Source organism: Haliotis rufescens, unplaced genomic scaffold (genome assembly GCF_023055435.1).
Source record: "Haliotis rufescens isolate VD_foot unplaced genomic scaffold, xgHalRufe1.0.p SCAF_11, whole genome shotgun sequence".
In the NCBI taxonomy this organism is placed as follows: domain Eukaryota; kingdom Metazoa; phylum Mollusca; class Gastropoda; order Lepetellida; family Haliotidae; genus Haliotis; species Haliotis rufescens.
This window is the reverse complement of record NW_025963791.1, coordinates 14,436,709-14,461,954: the sequence shown is the minus strand read 5'-3', so window position 1 is coordinate 14,461,954 and position 25,246 is coordinate 14,436,709. Positions and strand designations below refer to the sequence as shown.

The 25,246-nt window shown below is 39.0% G+C and overlaps 1 protein-coding gene across 3 annotated transcripts in view; it reads right to left on the bottom strand.

Annotated features, from left to right (window-relative positions):
• The window catches only part of LOC124110632 (myocardin-related transcription factor B-like), a 103,421-nt gene that overhangs the window by 46,694 nt on the left and 31,481 nt on the right, over positions 1-25,246 (bottom strand). The window contains exon 1 of one of the 3 annotated variants that reach the window (XM_046469944.2): positions 11,216-11,832. The exons of 1 other annotated variant lie outside the window; for it this stretch is intronic. In XM_046469944.2, coding sequence (XP_046325900.2) covers positions 11,216-11,249 — 34 coding nt within the window. In that variant the 5' untranslated portion in view covers positions 11,250-11,832. Of the gene's footprint in view, positions 1-5,312; positions 5,332-11,215; positions 11,833-25,246 lie in introns of those variants that run through there. One more of the 3 variants, XM_046469946.2, reaches the window with a different exon arrangement.

Here is a 25,246-nt window from a genome sequence, read left to right as displayed (position 1 = left end):
CATCCTACTGTACACCGATGACCATGTGTTATTGGGATCTAGCCTGCTCAGGTCAAACGCTTGGGTATCCAAACACTGTATGTAGAACATGTCCCATGGTGCCTCGTTCTTTTAGTTAATCAGCAGACCATGACGCTAATCTTTGTTCAAGATGGTCAGACGCTTTGATGTGTCTGCTGTTTCCTCATCATATCAAACTCAACTGTGTCTGAGCAGAGACAAAGAAGCTCAAACATTTAAATCTTCAAAACATTTCTACTGTTTATCAATTGCATGCATCTTTCTCCACAAGGAGGCCTTTCTGATCAAAACTCAACCTCAGGAAGAAACAAAATGACGTATCTCCACGAATCATTAAGCACATCACAGAAATAACATATAATGATAATGCATGCGAGATGATAAGGTATGAGTAAAGCCAGCATGGGTCTAGACCACCTGATGTGCTTCTCTACCACCATCAGATGTTCCTCCACCAGTTGCTGTTTCGGGGTAGAGTAGGGGAGAAGGGGCACCATCGCCAGACACAATTACATCATCTTGAATCTGCAGATCTCTACAGCTTACACGATGTTACAAATGGTCTCATATTTCAGCGATGACTAATTAGAGAAAACAAACATTTCATGGAGCTGGTAACATAACATTTATATTCACTACGCCTGTGTTTATTTATTCATTACAGTGAACTGAAGCCGGAAAAATTATTCTTCATAGTTGTGATGGGATATGAGGAGGATTCTGGGTGGAGTGACTTTTTCAAGTTCTTAGGGGCATTCCTGTTTCTGTTATTGATTTTCAATATTATCTTTGTTTTTTTACCTGTTTATCCATATGATTTATCAAGCTCATCTCAACTTGTGCACTGTAAACAAAGTCAACTCCAAACAGTTGTTTTCTCAATTTTTTGTGCATAAAACTATCATCATCTAAGATAGATTTTCTGCAAAAAAAATTAACAAAATTTAATCCAGCAGCAGTAGCAATGTGACCTATGATCCACCAGGTGTTTAGGACGGAAGCAATCTCTCAACATGGATACAGCAACTCTAGTGCCAGCTAGGGCTCTTTAACAAAGAACCAGTTCATTCAGCAGCAGCCGCTCACTGCAAACCTGCCTTGAATTTAGTGAAGTGGGCACCGGGGTATACATTGAGATAGCAGGACAGCTGGAGTCCACTGATAGAGGCCATCCTTAAACCCTCCAGCACTCCGGTTCTCTCCCCCCCCTCCCCCCCCCCCCCCACACCTACTGATGCTATCTGACGTAGACTGACCCATCCCTGTCATATTTCCCCCACATATGTACACAATAACAGGCGCTGTGCTCAATCACGTTTTGGGGAGGAATGTAAAAAGTTAGCCTTTTACGCATGAAACATGGTATCTATTTATGAGAGCTCCGAGATATAAACACCATATTCCTACATAAGCTGTATTCCTTGCCATGTTCACTCACTGTGATGGAGAGGATGCTGACACAGACAACCTTGTCATTATACTCCTCAATTAACCATTGTAGGTGCGAGTGCTTGAACAGACATCAAGTCCCTAGCAACACTAACCTTTTTCAGAAAATGTATGTTAGCCAAAGAATTCTGAAGTCAAAACTTTATTTCAACACAAAGGTGAGTGAGTGAGTGAGTGAGTGAGTGAGTGAGTGAGTGAGTGAGTGAGTGAGTGAGTTTTCAGGAGCTTTGTATCAGCTATTAAAAATATTCCATCCATTCTTCTTCAATTAACCTTTCACCTGACTATTAACATATCCCAGTGCATAAAGCAAATTGTCTTACACTGAATATACAACAATGCTGTGTAGATATTTCACCTTGCTGAACACACACTGCTTTGCTTATCAAAAACAAACATCACAGTTATGCCAAGTTTAAACAGGAAACCTTAGAGTGAAGTCACAACACACAAGCTGTGCGTGGCACACGAGCATGATAATCAGATTCAGAGCCTCATGTTAATTTCCTGCCCCATCTTATGCTATACCATCTGGCCAATATACACATGCACTGGCTGACTTCAGACTCGGAGGCAGAGCAGTAGTGCTTTCAGCCCTGTTGAGCTTCCAATTATACATGGTGGATAATATAGATAGAATACTAAGACACAACAGTATAATATTTCATAGCAATACACTCTTGCTTTGCAATATACTACTCAATTTATGATAGTTGCTCAAAGAGTGAGTGAGTGAGTGAGTGAGTGAGTGAGTGAGTGAGTGAGTGAGTTAATGTTGCATTGGACAGTATTTCAGTTATATCATGGCATGTCAGCTTGACATGTGTGGAAAACCTGAAGTGATGAAGGGCTTGGAGAAATCTGAATAATTATTTGGAGATGTTGTCAAACAAATAGCATTTCATATTGCCATGGAACGGACATACTTTCAGCTTCATTTTAAGAAAAAAGTAAACATAAGAACACAGTTCCACACATAGTTGTATTCTGAAAACAAATTGGTAATATATATTTATATAATGTCAGGCAGAACGTACATTTGTATATCTAGATGTATTGTCATTGTGTTATTCATGTATGCAGTGTCTGTATGGGTATGTCTATAGTGTGTTAGAGAGAGACAGAGAATGACACAGATTAGTGTATGTGTGACTGAGAAATATTTATACCTTGTTCACCTTGTAAAATGTCCCGTGAAGATCCCGGTTACATGTCTTCAGCAACCCATGCTTGTCGTAAAAGATGACTATGCTTGTCTTAAGGGGCAACTAACGGGATCCGGTGGTCTGACTCGCTGACTTGGTTGATGCACGTCATTGAATCCCAATGGCATGGAACGATGCTCATGATATCAATCACTGGATTGTCTGGTCCAGACTCGATTTTTTACAGACTGCCATCATATAGCTGGAATATTGCTGAGTGTGGCGTTAAACAACAAACAAACAAACCAACCTTGTAAAGTAGTTCATATTAGAATTTGTACCCGACTCCCAATCAAAATGAAAGAGTACAAGACAGATTAATCATGTTATCAGTCCAGCCCCTGACTGTAGTAACACTAACATACACATATTAAAGTCGTAGTTACGATAACTTTGTGAAGGGGACCTGAAATCCTGTATGGAGACAGGTGCATTTAAGTACATGCCGGCATGCCCTGGTCATTAAGTTCTGACATGAATCAATCAGGCAGGTACTAATGCCTTAGAAGTGAGGTAAAGTCAGTTACAGCATCACGTGTGCTGTTAATCAACACTACCAGTAGGTGAACATCACAACCCTGCCCTCCTTCAGCCATCAGGCTGGCTACCTTTGTGACATACCATGCCACAACCAACCATCTGACTCATATTATTAATCAGTGCACTCACTTTATCAAGTAATTACAGTGCTTCCACCAAGGAATTAACAGTGTGTCAACGACTCAAAAGCTTTACACTTTGGAGTTAGGATGTTGAACTTTGCTCACAAAGGTCAAGTTATGTCTGAATTTAACAGTCAACAAATTTTAGCTTCATTGATGTTAGTGGTTAGTGTTTCTTACCAGATGTGAATGCGGGCGTCCTAGGTGCATGCCATATCAGTATCTCTTTTCACTGTGATCAGTTTGTGTATCTCGGTTATCGTAAGTTTAATCATTCATAACCATATTACCCACATACACTATCACATGACATTGACACATGCTTTGCGGCAGTACAATATATCCGTCACCTTTTCCTTGATGCTGTTAAGCTGGGAGTGTGGGAGTAATATTTTGTTGCCTTTCCTGATGTTGAATGTTTCAAAGACAATTAGTAAATTGTTTGTTTCTGACTTTGTATCATAATGATTAACAAACAAGAACAAATTAGACAAATTCTGTAGTGATCAAGTAATCCAAAGACTGTTTAAAATTTGAACTTAGTGTTAAAAGATGCTTATTTTGTACGGTTCATGACCTACTTGAGTCAGATGCTTATAAGTCTGACAAGTACTTGAATGGTAGAAGGAAATTTAAACTATGTCACCAATGTCCCCTGTGCAAGAGGCAACTGTCTGTAAGTGGAATGGACTCCCTGATCAATTGACACAAGGACAGGATGTTTTATCTGGTGGTGACAGCAGATGGCTGGGTCCTTCCTCAAAGGAAGTCATGGGCGGCCATCTTGTATCACAAGTCTGCTGACCAGTCAAATTGTTCAGCCTGAGGACTGAGTGAATGAATGAAGGAGTGAGTGAGTGAGTGAGTGAAACGGTCTGTTCCTCATAATAAAGAAGTTGACATCCATAAATTCTCTTCCTCATGTGTATCGCTTCAAAATGCCTTTCAAAGACTAAATTAAGAATCGTACTTAAGACTTAATTTTGTCACTAAAATAACTTCCACAAAAAAAAACATTTATTTTGTTCTAGTCCTATTTTCTGGTCCCTGACCAGTCCAGTTATCGGACATGTTTCAACAGCTTATGTATCAGCACCCCACAGCTGGGCCGTCATGGCAAGAATATCAAACTATACACTGACCATATGGTTTGCCAGTTACTATCACCAACCCTGTCACATCAAATACTTCATCAAGCTCTCAATGCTTACACCATATGGCAAAACATAACTTCCAATGATCTAATTATCCTCCATAAATACATCAGCTTTCACTCAATATGCACCAAATACTAACTCTGCATTAAGACAAAAACATGGTGCATTATTAACATCCGTTTGCACTGGCTTTGCAGTGTGTTTTTCGTGTCATTTAGGACATAATAAACAAGATCACTTCTTCCTACATACTATACTTATTAATATTATCTCTAACATGAAGCCTAACGATTGGCTATAATTACACTGGTAATCATACCTCACTCTGTATAATGTTAGGATAATATAATGCAATATTGCACGTTGCATCAGCGTGATCAATCAACATTACACAGATTATCAAAACATGGCTCATGACATGTATCAGTTATCAACAAATCTGTAGAATTAACTACCCTTTCTTGTGTATTACCTCTAATCTTCATCAGGATCATGAAATTATCAAAAATGCAATATTAATGAGATTTTGTTTGTTTGTTGTTTAATACCACAAAGCAATATTCCAGCTATATGACAGTGGTCTGTAAATAAATGAGTCTGGACCAGACAATCCAGTGATTGATAATATCATGAGCACATGACATGCATCAACCAAGACAGCGTGCCTGACCACCCAATCCTGTTAGTCGCCTCATACGACATCCATAGTCGCCATTTACAGGAAGCATGGCTTGCTGAAGATCTGTTCTAACCCGGATCTTCACGGGTCTTTAATGAAAAGATTTGTGATTGTGTTGCACAAGGGTGTATATACTTACATCATCAATATCGGTTGTGTCCTCTACAAGAACTATCAACAAGTCTCTCCCTGGGTGAGACATGTTCGTATGTCATTCAATGTCATTCAATGTCAACAGTTTCCCATACTGGACTGCTACCTTCCCTTTGTGTTAACTCTTTCAACACCAGTTAACCAGAAGCTTTTACTGCTATCACATCGAGTTGACAGATGAAGCCTCCATTTATCAAGGAAATTATCAGCTTGTAAAACATTTTTGCAACTACATGTCATACGCCAAATGAAAGGTTTAATCCTACCTTTCCTGAGGCAAAAAAACAAGGCGAAAATGCCGAAATGTCATCTCACTGACATTACATATTCACATAAAAAGATGCAAAACAGTGACATCGATGTAAGTCTGACAACTTTGATAAAATATATTTGTTGATTTTATTTATTACTGTATTTAATTTATTCACCGATTGGCTTAAAACATCTTTACATTGCTCATTGTAATGTTATATACTATTTTGACGTGGTGACGGCCTGGCCGGTTTACTGGCCTGTGGTGTCTCCAATTCATGACGCCATGGCCAGTGTTCACGGCCTATGGTATTGAAAGAGTTAATTAACAAACAATTTATTTCCTTCTTGTTAAAATTATTTACAATCACTTCAATGACAACAGCCGGAATATGAAATTTGTATGTTTGACTTTGAAACAGGAAAATCAGGTACTTCCCTATCATTAATATTATCTTAACACCAACTAAGTTACACACTGCTACTCCCTGATTGAGCCACTGACAACATGCAAAGGCAAGAAGAACAAGAGTCATCAGAAGATGACATATCACCCACCCCCCACAATAGCAAAAGGCACTATTTCAGCCCCTGGTTAATGCATGTATTAAGTTTGAATGAAAAATCTTTCATGGTTTTCAAGTTATGTTCTGGAAACAAAATACTGACGGACAGACGGACGGATGGATGCATGAAGTGACAGACAAGATGATGATTATATCCCCCTGCATAATATGTCGTGGGGGTGGGGGGAATAAATAACTTCCAACCATCCCTACTGAGGACTGAATCACAGAAATAACAGTGAAATTTCTGAAGTATTCCCTGGAGTTGGTAAGAAACACCTTCTGTTCCCCACCATTGCCGACGTATCTAAGAACACTTCATCTAATACTCACTAAACTCTCCTTCCACCATCTGGCTTCACAAGGACAGCTGTATTTGTATTCATTTCTTTTGGTCACTCTTAAACTGTTCCACTAACACAGAACACTTAACCTCAACCATACATCCTGCATCAACCTCCCCCCCCCCCACCTTTCAACCCCAAGAGCTCCAAGTCGGAGTACCCCTCCCACCAGGAGTGCCCATCCTGTCTCCCCCCCCTTCCCACCCCAGGAGGCCCCTGCCCCCAGATTAGACCAGGAGATGAGATCAAAGCACCGGGAGAACATAATCCGCAGGAGCCAATCAAGTGACCATCTTAATTAATGAGGCTGTAAGTAGTAAACTGTGCAGCTGATGGTGGATGTCCTCCAGGTGATGAGAGTGGTCAACACCCCCTCCAGTAACACAGCCAAGACAGTCATCGTGACATTTGAAGCAACATTTTCTAGGCCAGTGTTTACTACATACACAGAGATAACTAAAAGACCCACCAATAACACATCCCAACCTGCTGTGACAATTAGTGAGGGTACAAAAGATACAAGATTTTATTGCGCAAACGTTCCAAGAAGAAACAGTGACAATATTCTATAACCTATATAAACAGCGTTAACAACTACATACTTAATGATAACGAAAAGACCCACCCAATAACACATCCCAGCCTGTTATCACGATAACTGAAGGTGCATATCCTGAACCAGTATTCACAATATTTATAGTGATAACACACGAAAACACACAATTACACACCCAACTCTGTTATAAATTCAGTAGTGCCACTTCCTGGAACAGTGTAAACAATGAAATACATTGTGATAATACAAGCTTCCTAATACCACATCCAGCTGAAGAAAAAACACTTTGTCACAAGACTATTAAAAGCTGCACAAAGCCTTATTTCCACTCCATTTTATAAACAATAACTCTCAAGAAAACTTGGTTAGATAAACTTTGACAACCCATGACAACATTTTAATAGTTATTTTTTATTTTATAAGGAACAGCAACAAAACCTAAGCTGCCAAATTAGATTTTCTGGACTGATCCTGACGATATAATGTGACTGAGGCAAGTGAGATTCGATTAAATCTGAACTGCTGTGTTTAGAAGCCTGCTAAATGAGCCAATCCTGCCTTTACTACCCACTACAAGTCATCACAACCTCACCCAGCACACAAACCTACTGTTAAAGCCCTGATAAACTCCTGTAGTTATGGAGAGAAAGAACGGCAGTAATCTGAATGGAAGCAGTATCCATTTCAAAACATAGATGATTGCAGTCTAATATTAGTGTGTTTTGTTTCAAAGGTTATCTCTCTGCCCACATGCACAGCTGCCTGAGAAACACACACACATTGTGTCTATAATCCACACATTATATCACACATTCATAAAGCTGAAGCAAGTGTGTAGCCCAGGACTTTGGAATCAACAGTTCCATTCTGTGTTATCAGCTGATCCTCAGCTGATTGGGTGATGTGTAATAGGAGCACTGACATGCGAGCCTGCTGTCTTTACTCTCTCTGTCAAGCTGGTGAGTGCTGTCACGAGGACAGGCTCTCACTGATGCTCCACATGGTACTGCGTGATATAACCACAGCTTGTTCTTAGGCAATCATTATCAACACATGGCAGTAATCACTGTTTGTGTGTTATTCGAAATATGATTCATTCAAATAAACATTGGTCCTTTTCTTTGAAAGAGAACTAATCTTTTAGGAGTTAGAAAAAAAGAAGTATTTTTTTATAACAAATACTAAAACATTCAGAAATAAACTTCCAAATGAAATTTCCTGTTTTGTAAACAAAAAGTCACATACACATTAGAAACAGATAATATGGCAATAGGCACATATGGAGGAAATAGCAAATAATGTTTTTTTAACTGTATTATTATGGCAATACTTGACACAACTAATCAAAAAGTAATACCTGACATATCATCTCATCAAAATGTAGTACTTGATGTATTATCTGGACACTAAAATCTGACGTATCCCATGCAAAAGTAAAACGTGATATATGATCTCATCCCTAAAGCAAAATCTGATATAGATTACATGCAAAAGTAAAACTTGATATATTAACACATCATAATAAAACTTGATTTATCAACACATTGCAGAGTTAGTCAAATGTGATGCACTGAAAGTATTCTTTGACAGACATCACCAAATTGCCTTTGTTTGGACTAAATGACTTCACCTTGCATCTATATCAAGGGACCAGTGATTCTTCTGCCAGTGCATGTAATGCATGTGCATGTGTTTTTGTACGTGTGCGCTACTCCCTGTCCCCAGTTGATCTCATTTCCGAGCCTTCTCCCTGGTAAATCTATCAGGGCCAGATCCCTTCCCTACGAGTGTGTCACGTTCATCTAGCTTTTGCTTACATATGTCATCTTCTGCTTCAACTGATCCGTTACAGAGAGATAACATTTTTCAAAACTGCAAACTGCCTGAAAGTGGAGCCTTGACATTTTGAGTATGAACCAGAATATGAATGTGGAAGACATCCTTGCTGGCATAAAAACAAATAGTCGGGAAGATGGATGATCTCCGTTTCATGTCATGTCATGCTTGTTTTACTGTAAATAAATTGATCATTGTGATAATGCTTGACCTCATCTACATGAACTTGGCACTTTTAAAGCATGGGTTTTCACAAGGCATGCTAGCTGGGGTTTATTCTGGAACCAGAGTCAGAATATTCAAACCAAGTTTCTTCAACACTTTCAACACAAACTGCATTCCTTATTCTTGACACATCCAGTTTAAACTAGTGTAGGAATATGGACGCCATTAGTGACCACAAAAACATATCCTCATGATTGATGGCTTCTGAATCTGTTAATTGGAAGCTACAAAAAAAGATCCAAGCAGAGATAAATCTAAATCCTAAGCTATGGTTTAATGACATTCTGTCTGTGGAGGTCATCTGTGATGTCAGAGTTTTCTTGACATTGCTGACAGATAAAACAGAGTCCCATTCCTTTCCCTGGAGATCCTGATAAACCAGAACACACATATGTAACCCTCCAGACGCTGACTAGGTGCCAAGTTTGTGCAATCCTTCCATAAAAATATACCACTTATCATGAGTTCATAAAAACAATTATAGTAATTTCAACCGTACCATTAAACATGCATGCTCACTTCAAAACGCAACTATCCATGAAATCAGTCATAATCAAAATTTACACGTGGGTTTTTCAAAAGACTCAGCTCGTCAGCACAAACAAGCAACTAATACCCTGTGTCTAGATTTACTGTCAATGTCTTCAGCAACACATCTTCGGTACAAGCTGTGTATCTCTATACAAATTAAACCCTATGGAAAAGAAGGATGCAATCTGGGTATGTTCTAAACCAAGCCAGTGTGCCTCATAGTAAAGCTATCCTTTAGTGTTCTCATATGCCATCACCACTCTGGTTTATAGACTTCCTTGTGTCTACCCCTTGATTTCATTTTTAAGATATGAAACATCAATTTCCAAGAAAAACCAGTCTCGTTTATCCACCCAAAAAGATTCCATTGGGTGCACAAGGCAAAATAGTGATGGACAACCATGTTGTATTGGACTCTCCACTTTCATATGCAAAGATTGTGTACAAGAGCAAATACATCATTTCCTTTCTTTTCTTCTATATTGGATACAAAGGGCTTATATCCCAACATCTACAAACATCAAAGGGAAATAATTCCAAATCCACAAGAGAAAAGTGATGTTTTCACTATTTGAACCCATATCTGATTTATGAAGCAGAGCATCTTTCTCATTCATCACTCAGCGAGAACCGTCCCTATGCTCGTGTGTTTATGATGTGAAGATGACATTATAAACAGCAGATAGAGGCATAATGAATAGTACGCACAGAGTATCATCTCCCTTGGGTGGGGGAGGCGATAACCTGCGTAACTCCCCCTACATATTACAGGTTATCTACTGAAGCAGTAGCAACTCTATCGTCTTGGACAACTCGTGCAACAGCTGGAGAGTGTCATGTTGCCCAGTGCTTTGCAAACTGGCATATTTTTATTATCCTCAAGTTTACTCAGTTTAAACTTCCTCTATGTTACTTCTGCTTGAGACAAGCATGGCAAATACAAATGAACTTGTAAACAAGATGGATCACAAGTATTTAGATACCATTGACATTATTCATAATTTGAACAGATTTTCACATTCAGTAGGACACCTGAGATACTAATAGTTACTCACTCGGTCAAAAAACATCTGGTGATAAACGTAAGAAATACTGGAATGTTACAAGAGAGCTAAAATTGAAATATCAATATGCTGGTTCAAAGTGTCTCACGACATGTTTGCAAGGGCATAAGTCAGGATAAGCATGTTAAAAAAAATATAATAGTAAATAAAATCTAAACATTTCTTCCACAAGTAAAATAAATATTGTTCACTTAGAGATACTGTCTGTAATACTTTCAGTGATTTTATCGATGCCATACATCTGCATATATTTTGTAGGTAATATATTGATACCGAAAACTCTGATCAATGACAGCATTATCAAATGGTTGACATAAGTTGTAAGTGGTATGAAATTAGTAGTTAGATATTAAAGAAGTTGAGTTGTGTTGTAACTCTGCACATGGACACTGACAGATGCACGAGATGAAGATGCGCTGAGCTGAGGAAGTCAGCTTCACCTCCAGAAGCCATTAGGAATGTTGTGAAAAGTGATATGTAGCAAGCCAGTTGCCTGGTCGGAAGGATCCACTCACCCACATTCGACGTATTCTGGACAAGACAGGCCATGTTTTTACTGACGGTTGTAGCAGCAGCCAGACTTTTAGCAGTGTCCTTTCGTCGTTGTTGTTGCCGTCGCCGTCGCTGCTGTGACGACTTGCCTGCCGTGGACGCCGCCTGAATGGTGGAAATTGTCCTGGGTGACAGCGCGAACTGTCCTGCAGCAGCAGGCTACAAGCACTGGCCAGCTCACAGTACCATAACCCAGGTTGTCCAGGGTGGTGTTGGACGAGCCGGTAGGGCTAGTCACTTGTACAACACATGGATGCAAAACACAGTACTATCCCGGTGGGCAGTCCACAGCTGACTACTACAGCTGATGAGATGGTCGGGCTGCCCTGTCAGGACTGTCGTCACTGTCAGCCAATGAGAAGAGGGTGCGGAGGAGGTGTATCCCAAGACTACTGAGCTGGTGTATGTATAAAAGTAAGGCAGCTCCGGCTATTCTGCAGTAATAGTTTGTCAGTATGGTGTGTGGGGGAGAGGACTGCAGCCAGCAAGCATCAGTCTAGCTGCTGTAGCAGTGGAATGTGTAGATGCTCCTCTCTGTCTGACTGTCAGAGGTAGCCAGCAGTGCTGCCTCTCTGCTCTCTCGCACACACCATGTGGTCTCCATTAATCGGATGCCCAGCTATAAATAGACTGGCACACTCCTCTACCCTCACACACCTCCAGCCAATCACAAGGAACTTACAGTAGACTGCAATTTCAAGCCTATCAAATTAAAGTGTTTAGATGATTAATTAATCTGGTAGCAATTAACAAGTTCCAAGAATAGTTTCATAACCAAACTGACATATTTTTGTGATGAACATAAACTATTATTTAAAAAGAAGTAATATGCTGACCAACTTTATAAAAGATTAAATAAGTAAACCACGCTGTAATTCCTTACACAATAAAACTGACAACACACTTGATGACAATATTTTACATTTAGTAATGACAAGTAGGATTATGTCTGTTAAATTTGAGAAGAATCATAAAAAAGATCCCAATTCAAGTTTATTTAGTTATAACTAATGAGATGTCCGAGTCAAGCTGACTTGTATTTTACTGATGACATAGACAGTGAAGATAAAGAGCCGTGAACGTTCAATTACAACAGAGTGTTAAAATGACCCTGAAATAAGAACCTAATAAAATAAAATAATTCAACAAAATAACAATATTCTCCCAATTTTACTGCCAAGGTCACTCAGTATAACATCCAAGATAAGTCCCTGGTGCATAAAACTAAACACACAAGAAAGCAAATCTTATTTCTACACCTAACAGTTACAGAGATCTCAAAGCGGAAACTAAATGGATGACCTCAAAGGTCATTCTTCCTCATGACACAATATTGACATGTGCTTTCTTCGCCACAGCTGACTCCAACCTGCAGGGACATTATGGCCTCATTTCCAAGAGACAACTATGCAAATTTGCTCCTGTCTCGTTAGCTGAAATGTCCTGTTCATCAAACCAAACATTGGCAGCAAATGTATTGCCTGTGCACCATAGCTAAACTGAGAACAGACATGTCAACACTTTATTGTTGGGTCTCAAGTCATTTGCTAATTTGCATGGCAATATACAAATACTGCTTGTTGGACACAGTGTTTGTTCACTGAAGACTTGACTTTAATCAAAGCTTACATGTTCTTACCTTACATTTAGCACTTTTCTCAACCTGACTCTTGACCACACCATTATTGTGGTGATGCTAACTAAGTACAAAGGTAAATCTGTTATAGGTTCTGTGAGTACTATCTCTTTTTCCAATACAGGAAACATCAAAATACCTGCAAAACAAACAACACGTTTTTGGCAATGTTCCTTCTTCTGATTACTTGATGTCACAGAATGTTGTCTTTATATAAACAACTCATCAGGAGATTACATATCCCCTGGTCTGGTGCAATTCGGAAATGGAGTTTGGCTACTTATTCCCCACTTTTGGCTCATTGTCATTGGCTACCTTCAGTTCAGTGAAGAAAAAGATAATGCTGTTCAGTATTTTTAGATATCTCAAATCATCAAAAGGCACTACTTCACAACCTACCAGTGTAGCACGTTCAATCAAGAAATATTTAACGGTTTTGGAGTTTTGCTCTGGAAATGAGTGAGTGAGTTGGGTTTTAATGCCGCTTTAAACAGTATTCCAGTTACATCGCGGCTTGTCAGCTTAATGGGGGAGGAAAGCCCCAAGTGATGCAGGTCTAAGACGTTTACCACTTCAGTGAAACACATGAGCACGGGTATGGTGCTGACAAACCTAGAAACATAATCGGGGCAAACCGGGATTCGAACCCACAATCATAGGTTTCCGGCATGCCCAAGGGACGCCTTAGATGACTGGGCCACCCATGGAAATGACACCACCCTCATTTTCAGTATAAGTCCAAGTTGTCGTCATGAAAATATGAAGAAATTCTTACCCTAAAACTGACATTATTATGCAGTCCAGCCAGCAATTCCATATTTTCATAAAAGTAAAAGCACTTTGTCAATATCAAGTACATCAAATGTGTACTCTGTGACCCAAAACATTTTGGCACAGACTGATATAATAAAGAATATGAAGATATGCAAAAATAAAGAGGTTGAAATCCATAAGTCAATTACAGCTTAAAATGCCACTTAAAGAATTACGAATTGTCAATCCAGCTCAGCAGCAGATATATGTGTGGTCGTACTTATCCCATCTGCCAGAAGTGCAACTGCACGTATGACAGGCCAAGGACGTGGAGGTATGTAAGAATACTGCACCGAGTTGAACACTTCAAAAACACAACAACTAACAAAGGAAAAAAGTGAGCAGCACCAACCACAGGCAAAGGTAGGGAAACAGTATCGAGAAATGCTGCTCATTTACTTGGAAATGAGGGTCACATTTCTCTGCAAAGCCATTATCACTTCTTCCAAAGAAAACAGAAACCAGAGAAACTATGTTTGTCTTCAATGCCATAAATTTCTGAACCTCCAGTGTCCATCATTGAGCCTATGTTGATGACCACCCCGCTGTGATGAATGTGCAGACTGCTACCTGCAGGAGCAGACGCCATCTTTCACCAAGTCACCGGGACCTTGCCATGACCTCATGCTGCGTCTGTTCTCATGATAATGATTAGCATTTAGCGCCACCAACAAGAACCTTTTCAAGAAATATGGTAAACCCAAGCCAAAAAGTACTTACTGGATTTTAAGCAAAAGGGTCGACACTATTCTATGATATTTATCGAAGATAATGGCAAGGTTATTTTGGAAAATAGACAGAAAATGGAAAACAAAACATGGCTGACTGACACAAAGTGACCTGAAAGATTACGGTTTTGCTTGCCCACTCCATGTTTTTTAAACATACGCACAAGGTCTATGTGTACATTAACACATTGCCAAGAGCTTTCCATATATCAATAACATACGGTGTGGTTACCAAAAGGGGTCACGTGACCAGTCCCTATTGCGTTATGATAGGAAATAACGTTTGAACCCGGTTTGGACGTGCAGAGGATATACTACTCAAAATATGTTAAGGACCTACAATTCTTTCACATTACTATAGTTAAGATGGCAACATATACTCTGACAGATACCTTCCCCCCATGTCCTCCTTCCACGTATCTAACATGATCTAATACTTCCATGTATCTCTCATGGTCTAATACGTCCACGTATCTCACATGATCTGATATTTCCATTTATCTCACATGATCTAATACTTCCACGTATCTCACATGATCTAATACTTCCACGTATCTCACATGATCTAATACTTCTATGTATCTCACATGATCTAATACTTCCATGTATCTAACATGATCTAATACTTCCATGTATCTCACATGATCTAACACTTCCACGTATCTCACATGATCTAATACTTCCATGTATCTCACATGATCTAATACTTCCATGTATCTAACATGATCTAATACTTCCATGTATCTCACATGATCTAACACTTCCACGTATCTCACATGATCTAATACTTCCATGTATCTCACATGATCTAATACTTCCATGTATCTAACATGATCTAATACTTCCATGTATCTCACATGATCTAACACTTCCACGTATCTCACATGATCTAACACGTCCATGTATCTCACATGATCTGATACTTTCATGTATCTAACATGATCTAATACTTCCATGTATCTAACATGATCTAATACTTCCATGTATCTCACATGATCTAATACTTCCATGTATCTCACATGATCTAATACTTCCATGTATCTCACATGATCTAATACTTCCATGTATCTTACATGATCTAATACTTCCATGTATCTCACATGATCTAATACTTCCATGTATCTCACATGATCTAATACTTCCATGTATCTCACATGATCTAATACTTCCATGTATCTCACATGATCTAATACTTCCACGTATCTCACATGATCTAATACTTCCATGTATCTCACATGATCTAATACTTCCATGTATCTCACATGATCTAATACTTCCATGTATCTCACATGATCTAATACTTCCATGTATCTCACATGATCTAATACTGTGTTAATGGAAGTGCATAATACTAAGGAAAAGTGACACAAAGATTCATGATTGAGTGCAATTTTAGCTGTGGTTCAGCAATGACAGTAAGCTATTTAGTAGGGATGGGTGTTGGAGGTTTAAAGTGTATCACAATATTTACAATCCACTAGGCCGTATTACGTTACGTATCACGATATATTGTATAATTCTAAATTTTTAATTCAGAAGCAATCTGAAACATCAGTGTGTGTATTGAAGTTCAGATATGGAACAAAAACAAGTTGCTTGAGCAACGTAATGTTTTCCGTATTTTCTTGAGTATATTGCACACTTTTTTGGACATTATACACGCCATAACAAGTTTCGATTCTTGTTTGTTAATGTTTTGACATTATTGCAGCATACTTCCTTTAGAATTCTATAATTTGGACCTTGCAGTGCATGTAGCCCTGACAGACTTTATCCTTGCTGAAACACGCTGTGATGTAATCCATTCATAGCATCAGCCAAGTAAGATTAAATGTTACTCAAAATAGGGCTGAGGAAAAAAATGGTTATTTTAATCTTAAGAATGTTAGACTTGTCAAGTTTGTATCTGATGTTTTGAAAAAAGATTGAAACATACTACAAAACTTCTTTTTCAAACAAGCAACACAAAATTTATATGATTTTGAAAGATACAAAAGGTCGATGTTAAACAGTGGTAAATGATTGAAGTCTAAAACATAGATCTTTGTTGTGCCTGGCATCATTCACTTTGGAATACAGCTTATTAAAATGACGTGTAGTTGTTATGTATCCTATAGTGTATCTCCTTACAATCTTACTGTCAAGAATTGTATAATGGCATGACTGTGTAAAAGTAAAGAAGTATGGTTAAGTTGGTGAATAGGCCACACTGACTTACTAAAACAATGATACATGTTCTAAAATATATGTAAAACAGTTTGGAACAATTGATTCATCAGCCATCACTTTTTAAAAATTCTGTCCGCCATTCTTATCAAAATAATTTCTTATTCATTGCTGTAACAATTAAAAGGAAAAAGCAAGTTTTTATCTCCTGATCTGGTAGTTTTCAAGTCAAGAAATATTGCACTTTCCTTCCCTGCATTCGATTTCCACACTTCTATAGGGATTAAATCTACTTCCCCCCCCCCCACTCTCTCTCTCTCTCTCTCTCTCTCTCTCACACACACACACACACACTCACACTCACACACACACACACACACACAGAGAGTAACTACACAACACAATCCTGCATGTAACTGGACCAGGAACAACAGTTAATCTGCTACTTATCTACTGTGTTCCAGTAAATATTACAGTACGCCAGTGTCATTTTATACCACCAAAGGATCTCACAAATTTAATTTCTTATGACTGCAACAATCTGGGCAAGCTGTTCTCCATCAGGATGGTAGTTAAAGACACAAGGGGTGTGTGCAGAGTGCCATTTGATCAATGCTGTTACAGGTAGGCCCTGTCAAGCTCTCCACAACTGGAGGAGCGATTGCTACCACATCAAAGGGCAGAAGGAGATCTGGAATCTCCCTGTCTTCAGCAAGAATGGACCAATGAAGGAGGTCAACCACCACCTTTCATACAAGGCACTTCTCCCACAGCCGGTTAGACTTACTGTAAGTTGAAAACAGTTACTTTTCTAAGGCAGACTTTAGGACAAACAAATAAGACTCGACTTTCTCCTGAGAAACAGACTTATATTCACAGCTCAACTTAGTCATTGAGAAACAGACTTACACTCACAAGAGACAGACATAGGGACTGGTCATTTACTATAGGGAGGTGAAGTGGGTGAGGGGGGGCATGAAATAATTAGAGGGTTTTTTTCCCAAATAAAAAATATAAATTTGAACATTTTGGGGATTTTTTAGTCCAAGACCAATCTCCCCCCCCCCCCCCCCCCCCCTCACACACCTACTGGTATAATAAATTACCACATCGATCTATTCCAGAAAAAGATTAACATTGACTAGACTATGACATGAACATCACCAACTTCCCTGACAGAGACAGAAATAAATAACGTGACTCACTCCAGCAGGAACTAAATGAAGAACTTTCAAGATTCAACCTTTACATTCTTGATAAAAGAAAGCATGCACAATAAACTATTGTAAAATGAATGAGAGTGTTGGATGCAGGCTGTTTGGTTGAGAAAAGTTATTAAATGGCATTCGATCATGAAAATCTGTCATACTTTACACTGGATACAACAACTTTCCTTTATATGTATGTATCTTTCTCTCTTCTCCCTCCCCCTCCCTCCCAAATTTGAAAAACACCTTTTGTCTTGGCAAAATGGATGTCACATTAATCCAATATTGTTCAATATTTACCCAACAACTTTGAGTTAGTTTACTTAACCAGAACCATGTGACGGCATCACATTGCAGAGTGCCGTCATGTCCATCTAACAAGTGTGAGAGTTCATGTACAGAGAGCATGCTTCAGAAAATGACTGTACCTTTTGTAGTTTCAAATGTTGATAAATATAAAGTGTTTTCAGGTTTGCAAGTGTTATGAAGTATTCGATGCCTGGAAATTTTGACACTGTCGGTCCAAATGAAATATCTAGAATGGATTACTCAACAATAAACAAAGTTATCACTATCCCCCACATTAGAATTTTTTTGGTTCATATAGCAGTTAAAATACTTTAAAAATTAAAAAAAGATATCTATAAACTCTAAAGAAGAGATAGGCACTAGTGTATCTCTATCATCACAAAAAATGATTAAATGTGAAATGAACACACGCAAAAGTCCCTGGGAAAAATAATTTATGGCACCAATTCTCGAACTCAAGTCTTCTGAGTCTTGATAAGTATCTCTAAGATGAGCTAACTTCAGTAGTTTCTGAGAACAATTTTTCCCATTGCAGCCACTATGCACTTTGTAAAATAACATGGATCATGAGCCATAACTGTGTATGCTCAAAATCTAAAAACATGTATCAAGGTAAAGTAAATCTGGTAAAAAATAATTTACTGCACCAATTTTCAAACTCAGTCTTGACAAATATTTCTCTTCGTGGCGGGGGATAATAATGTTGATCTCCCAAATAATTCATGTAATAATAAAAAAAACACCCAGGTTCTTTGCCCTGTTTACCTGGTATCTTATTTATGCACCTACAACATGCCTGGTTGCAGGGAACTGTCAATGTCCCTAATGCCAACCACATGACAACATCTTCTCTGCTATTCATCTATTGTGTAAATCCCTAACATGCCCTTGTCTTAGGTGATAAACATTCATTTGTGTGACACAAGTATTTTCAGCCTTGCATAAACACTTCGCACTCATACGATTACACAACTTCCTCATGCAAGTTTTTACCTCAAGATAAAGGCTTACAAACTAATTAAAGGTATGTGGCAACGAGCATATATCTCTTAACTAGATCGAAAACAGAAATTATTCATATGGCAAGGATAGAACATGACTGACTCAAAGATAAACGATTAGCTTTACTATCACCAAATAGAAAGATGTACACTTACACTGAACAAGCCTTGCATAATCACCTTATGTAACATCAGGTGCAAACACAATATATACCATAACACATACCTCATTAACATAGACAGGATGTCTAATAGGGTGGAATCTATTACAAGCCAAGATATAAAGCTGATTATTGCCTTGATATATACCACAAACACAATCTGGAGAAATATGTCAATGCAAACTGCAGACATTCAAAGAGTGGGTGAGTGAGTTGGGTTTTTATCCCTTTTAGCAAAACTACAGCAATATCCAGGCGGGGGACACCAGAAAATGGCTTCACATATTGCTCCCATGTATTGGGAATCGAACCTGGGCCTTCCGTTTGATGAGTGAACACTTTAACTAGAAGACTTCACCATTACCCACAAACCAAAGTATCTCAAGGCCAAACGTGCATCACAAAATGATGCTTTATTACATCAAGTCATCAAGATATGACAAGCCTAAAAACGTTATTCTTAATTTATCCATTATTTTTCATACCCTCCCCACCATAGCACCTTTCCTACAGCCTGATCTGTTGTGGATTCTAGCTCTGAGAGCATCCAGGTACCTAGATCAACAGTGTTATGATAACGATAAATAGTCCAGTATAGAAGCATAGCACTGGTGCAATAAATCATCAAAAAATCCTATTTACCTTGCATCAAATACGACAAAGTTGTTGCAAAATACCGTTCCGTATCAGCCAAATACCCATCATCCCACATGCATATGTTTTTCCGAACCAAAAATATACAAAATTGGTTGCACGTTATGCCAAAACCTGCAGTAGAAGTTCAAATATCGCTGGTCCACACACCTCTCCCGTTGGTAATAAACACTTAGATTTCATCAAGCATCATGGCAAACCAATACTCTAATCAAGTCAGGAGCTAACTTATCAAATGGTTACCTAGCTTGGAAGGTATGGAATAGCTATCAAAATATCTGTGAGCTAACGCCTGCAAGCAACAGCACATCAGTCTCCTGTTGTAAATACCACCTACAGATCTTTGTGCTGACACAGAAATCACCCATTGCTGCTGGCTGGCAAATAGGTAAATATGGGGGATAATTAATTTTTCAAACAGCCTTATTGGCCTTTCTGCTTAACAACTCTGGGTTTAGGAGGGAGCTACACATAATGTCACTTGATGAGTAGAATGGGGAAATATCACCTTCTGAAAGGGTATGGCTTCATGGTAAATTCAGTTGGCTAGAAAAACAAGGCATTTCATTAGGAGTGTTGGTTGGAATCTTCCCTGCCAAGTTTAACCTTCAAAGATTTGGCATGCTTGACAAATCGGCCCTTGTTACTTACAGGAATTACATTTCACGTGGGATGTAAACCAATCATTTCTATGATATTTTATTAACATTGCCATTTACTAATAGTTAAGAAAGACTATTTCAAAGACTATAAAAATGTTTGAAAAATCTGCAAAAATTGAATGCATCCTAAAATAGACTTCAAACCAGAAACAGAGTGATTGAATGAGGTTTAATGCTTTGAAAAGTATTTTACATTTTAGCAACAGCTTGTGGGAGTAAAGCCCCAAATGATGTAACTTGTAGGTATGTATACCAATTTGGTGAATGCCAGAAGCATGAACATAGAACTGGGAGATTGGGGAGAAACTGGGAATCAAACCCAGGATTAGTAAGTGAGCTGGGTTTAACTCCTTTTATAACAGTATTCCAGTTATATTGCAGCGTGTCAGCTTAATGTGGGAGGAAAGCCTGAAGTGATGCAGGTCTCAGACGTTTACCACTTCGGTGACACCCACGAGCACGGGTATGGTGCTGACAAACCTAGAAACATAATCGAGGCGAACTGGGATTCGAACCCACGATCAGAGGTTTCGGGCGGGCCAAGGGACTCAACTCTGCACAGAGAGCCTTAGGCGACTGGGCCACCCATGGACCCAAACCCAGGATTAGCTGACCCTGACCTTAACACTGGCTATCCTACCCCTTACTCGCAACAGATTGTTTTGTTCCTTGTTTAACACCGTACTCTGCAGTATTCCTTCTATATGATGGCGATCTGTGACTAATCGAGTCAGTGAATGACATCATGAGCAGCGATCTACACAATTAGGTGCTTCAACCAAGTCAGGGAGCCTGACCAATAGATTCTATTAGCTGCCTCTTACGACAAGCATGGGTTGTTGAAGACCAATCATGAACCAGACTTGCAATAGAAGAAACTTGAAGCTGGAAAACTCATAATTTCCTCACAGAAACTGTTTCACCTTTAACCATGTCCATCTAACAGCTACCATGTATACTTGGGTGGTCTCCATTCTACTAACAACGTCATTTATAGCTAAGTAATCTCCCCTACAAACTGCATCTAATCTTACTGGTGTCCATCAGTGATACCACAAGGGCGTTACTTCCACACAAACATTATACATGTCCCAGTAAGCATAAACACGAGCATTTGTCCAGAATCTGATTCAGGCTGAAATGCATAAACTACAGAGGAAAATGTGACTGAACTCCCTGCATACTGTTTGTTTGTTTGTTTGTTTGTTTGTTTGACCCCCCACTCAGCAATATTCCAGCTAAATGACGGCGGTCTGGAAATAATCGATTCTGGACCAGACAATCCAGTGATTGATCGATGACGTGCATCAACCAAGTCAGCGAGCCTGACCACCCAATCCCGTAAGTTGCCTCTCACATCAAGCATAGTAGGAAGAATGGGTTGCTGAAGACCCCAGATCTTCATGGGTCCCTTGAATACTGGACCAAATAGTAATGAATGGGTTGACTGATAAAGATGAATACATTTTACTTGATCAAATGAAATCATAAAAAGACTCAGCAGATTCCATTTGAGGAGCAGGTTAGTGAGTGAGTGAGTGAGTGAGTGAGTGAGTGAGTGAGTGAGTGAGTGAGTGAGTGTGAGTGAGTGAGTGTGAGTGAGTGAGTGAGTGAGCGAGCGAGCAATATTCCGTAAATATCACCACCATGTGGGGAATCGAAACCTGGTCTTAGACGTGACAAGCAAAGGCTTTAACCACTGGGCTAACCTGCCGCCCCTACTTGTTTAACAACATTATTTGCAATAACTCTGCAGTAACTGCATTAGAAATAAGGGCTACTAGAAATTTGGGGCAACAATATTTGAAACAAAGAACCCATGAATATCTCATTTGTAACATTTACGATTCAACACATTACCCAGCAAATCTATCATTTGTAACATTGTGACCTTAGTGAAAACCTCGTAACCCTATCATTGGAAACACTATGCCTCACCTGAGAACCCTGTAAATCTATGAGTAACATTTTGACCTGAGAACCCCGTAAATCTATCATTTGTAACACTATGCCTCACCTGAGAACCCCGTTAATCTATCATTTGAAACACTATGCCTCACCTGAAAACCCTGTAAATCTATCATTTGAAACACTATGTCTTATCTGAGAACCCCGTAAATCTATCAAGTGTAACACTATGCCTCACCTGAGAACCCTGTAAATCTATCATTTGAAACCACTATGCCTCACCTGAGAATCCCGTAAATCTATCATTTGAAACACTATGCCTCAGCTGAGAACCCCGTAAATCTATCATTTGAAACACTATGCCTCAGCTGAGAACCCCGTAAATCTATCATTGAAACACTATGCCTCACCTGATAACCCCGTAAATCTATCATTTGAAACACTATGCCTCACCTGAGAACCCTCATATTGCATAATGTATTCAATAATTACTGACACAATTATTTCCCTTCACTTCATTTGAACACTAGTTTCACCAAGCACATATAACTGAAATCAGACACACTTTGATGTCAGATGCCAACTTTCACTTTACTAGTATTTGTTTCAGAAAGAAAACCAACTTTATTTATTGCAGTACTCATTCCAACCATGCTGAATCCAGTTTCTACACCATAATGACACCCAAAGCAAAAACAATCATTACAACTTCAAATTAGTCCTGACAAAGTTACACAAGATGTTTACCTCATTGGCAATTAGTTTGCTGAAAGAGTACAACATGGGTCTAAACACAAACTATTTCAACAACCTAAAAGTTGTATTATTTGTAGCCAAACAAATGATATCAAATTGGGAAGCAGGGAATCCTGAAGTAAATGTTAGTCAGGCTCCATGGTAAACAACTATATCTTTCAACACGGCCTCTGGATATTGTTTAACACAAATCTATGTCAAATGTCCAAAAGAGAGTAAAAGGTGTTCCTGGCCTCCTGGTGCATGCTGTGTAAGCTGGAAGTGCCCCACTACCTGTAAACAGAAGCCAGGTTGGAAGATGGGAGGCTGATTCTGCTGTCATGGCAAGCAGATCAGTGCTACCACTGCCACACAGACAAGATAAAAGAAGCTGCATGCTCCTAAACATTGGCTTGGGTAGAAACTGAAGATGGTCCTTGGGTCTTTGGGCCTTTCTGATCACTATTTTAATCTAGTGTTGCCAATTAATTTGTAATATTATCAGTGAAATGACCCCTAGACACTTCTCCTTTATTTTCAAAAAGCGATTGTTTTGTAGTTGGGTACAGAGGAACAGTTTTCAAGCGTAAGTGAACAGTGATATTTCATTTAGTTAATGGGCATGACTGAATTGGTTTTTGTTTTGTTTGTTTGTTGTTTGACGCCACACACGCAATATTCCAGCTATATGATGGGGGTCTGTAAATAATCGAGTCTGAACCAGACAATCCAGTGATTGAAATCATGAGTATCGATCCACGCAATTGGAATACGATGACATGCGTTAAACAAGTCTGACCACCCGATCCCATTAGTTGCCTCTTATTAAGGGGGGGGTAGCCTAGTGGTTAAAGCGTTCGCTCGTCACGCCGAAGATCCGGGTTCGATTCCCGACATGGGTACAATGTGTGAAGCCCATTTCTGGTGTTCCCCGCCTTGATATTGCTGGAATATTGCTAAAACAGGCGTAAAACCATACTCACTCACTCACTCTTACTAAGGGTGTGCGGTATTACCGGTACACTGGTATATTGTGGTTAAAATCTTCAGCAATACATATTGTGATACATTTGTAAATGTAGCAATATATTGGGGCAATTATATATAAGTATATTCATGTGTTTCTTATTGACATGGAGATGGAAAATAGTATCTTTCTGATACAACTTGCCTCTGACAATCTTTTTATGAATTAGCATGTACATATCGTGACCATCAAGCTCCTAACAGCGAAAAGGAGAAAAATGAGGGACACTGACTGAGGTATCTGACATTAATACAGGGTATAACTCTGATTAACTCATGAAAATGTAAATATGTAATACAGGCTAAAGTATGGCAATATATTGCAATACAAAATCCAGGTCAATACACAGCCCTACCTCTTACGACATGCATAGTAACCTTTTTCAGAATCACCAACAGAAACATTTTTTTGTTTCCAGAAAATGTGTATTATGACTCCCTAAATTCTAAACTGTGCAAATTAAAAGCCCCATGTTCTTCTGAAATACCCACATATCTAACAAACAGACAAACAAACAAACAACAGACCCATCAAGAGTCAGTCCTAACGCCATTTAACAAAGTTGTTTTTGTTGACTGACTGCCACTCCAGCAAACAGTGTGTATTTGAGAAGGAAGGAGTGGACGAAACTACAAGTGTTTGTTGGGCAAGTGTTTACAACCAGATGTGCTTCATGTCCCGATAACTCCCATGACAAGTGTTTTCCTCCACCGCTTTGTCTGAACCAAACCCTGGTGGCCAGCCATGTCACCCAGGTAGACTTCCCACAACCACAAAATCTGCCTCTCTTCAGCATAAACATTATCTATCAGAATGTTTATTCTCACCCATCTTAATCTTTATTTTATTCTACATGTTATGGCCTTGAGATGATAACAAACCCATTATTCAATCAATTTTTTAATTTGTTTGTTGTTTAACGCCACACTCTGCAATATTCCAACTGTATGATGGCGGTCTGTAAATCATCTGGCCTGGACCTGACA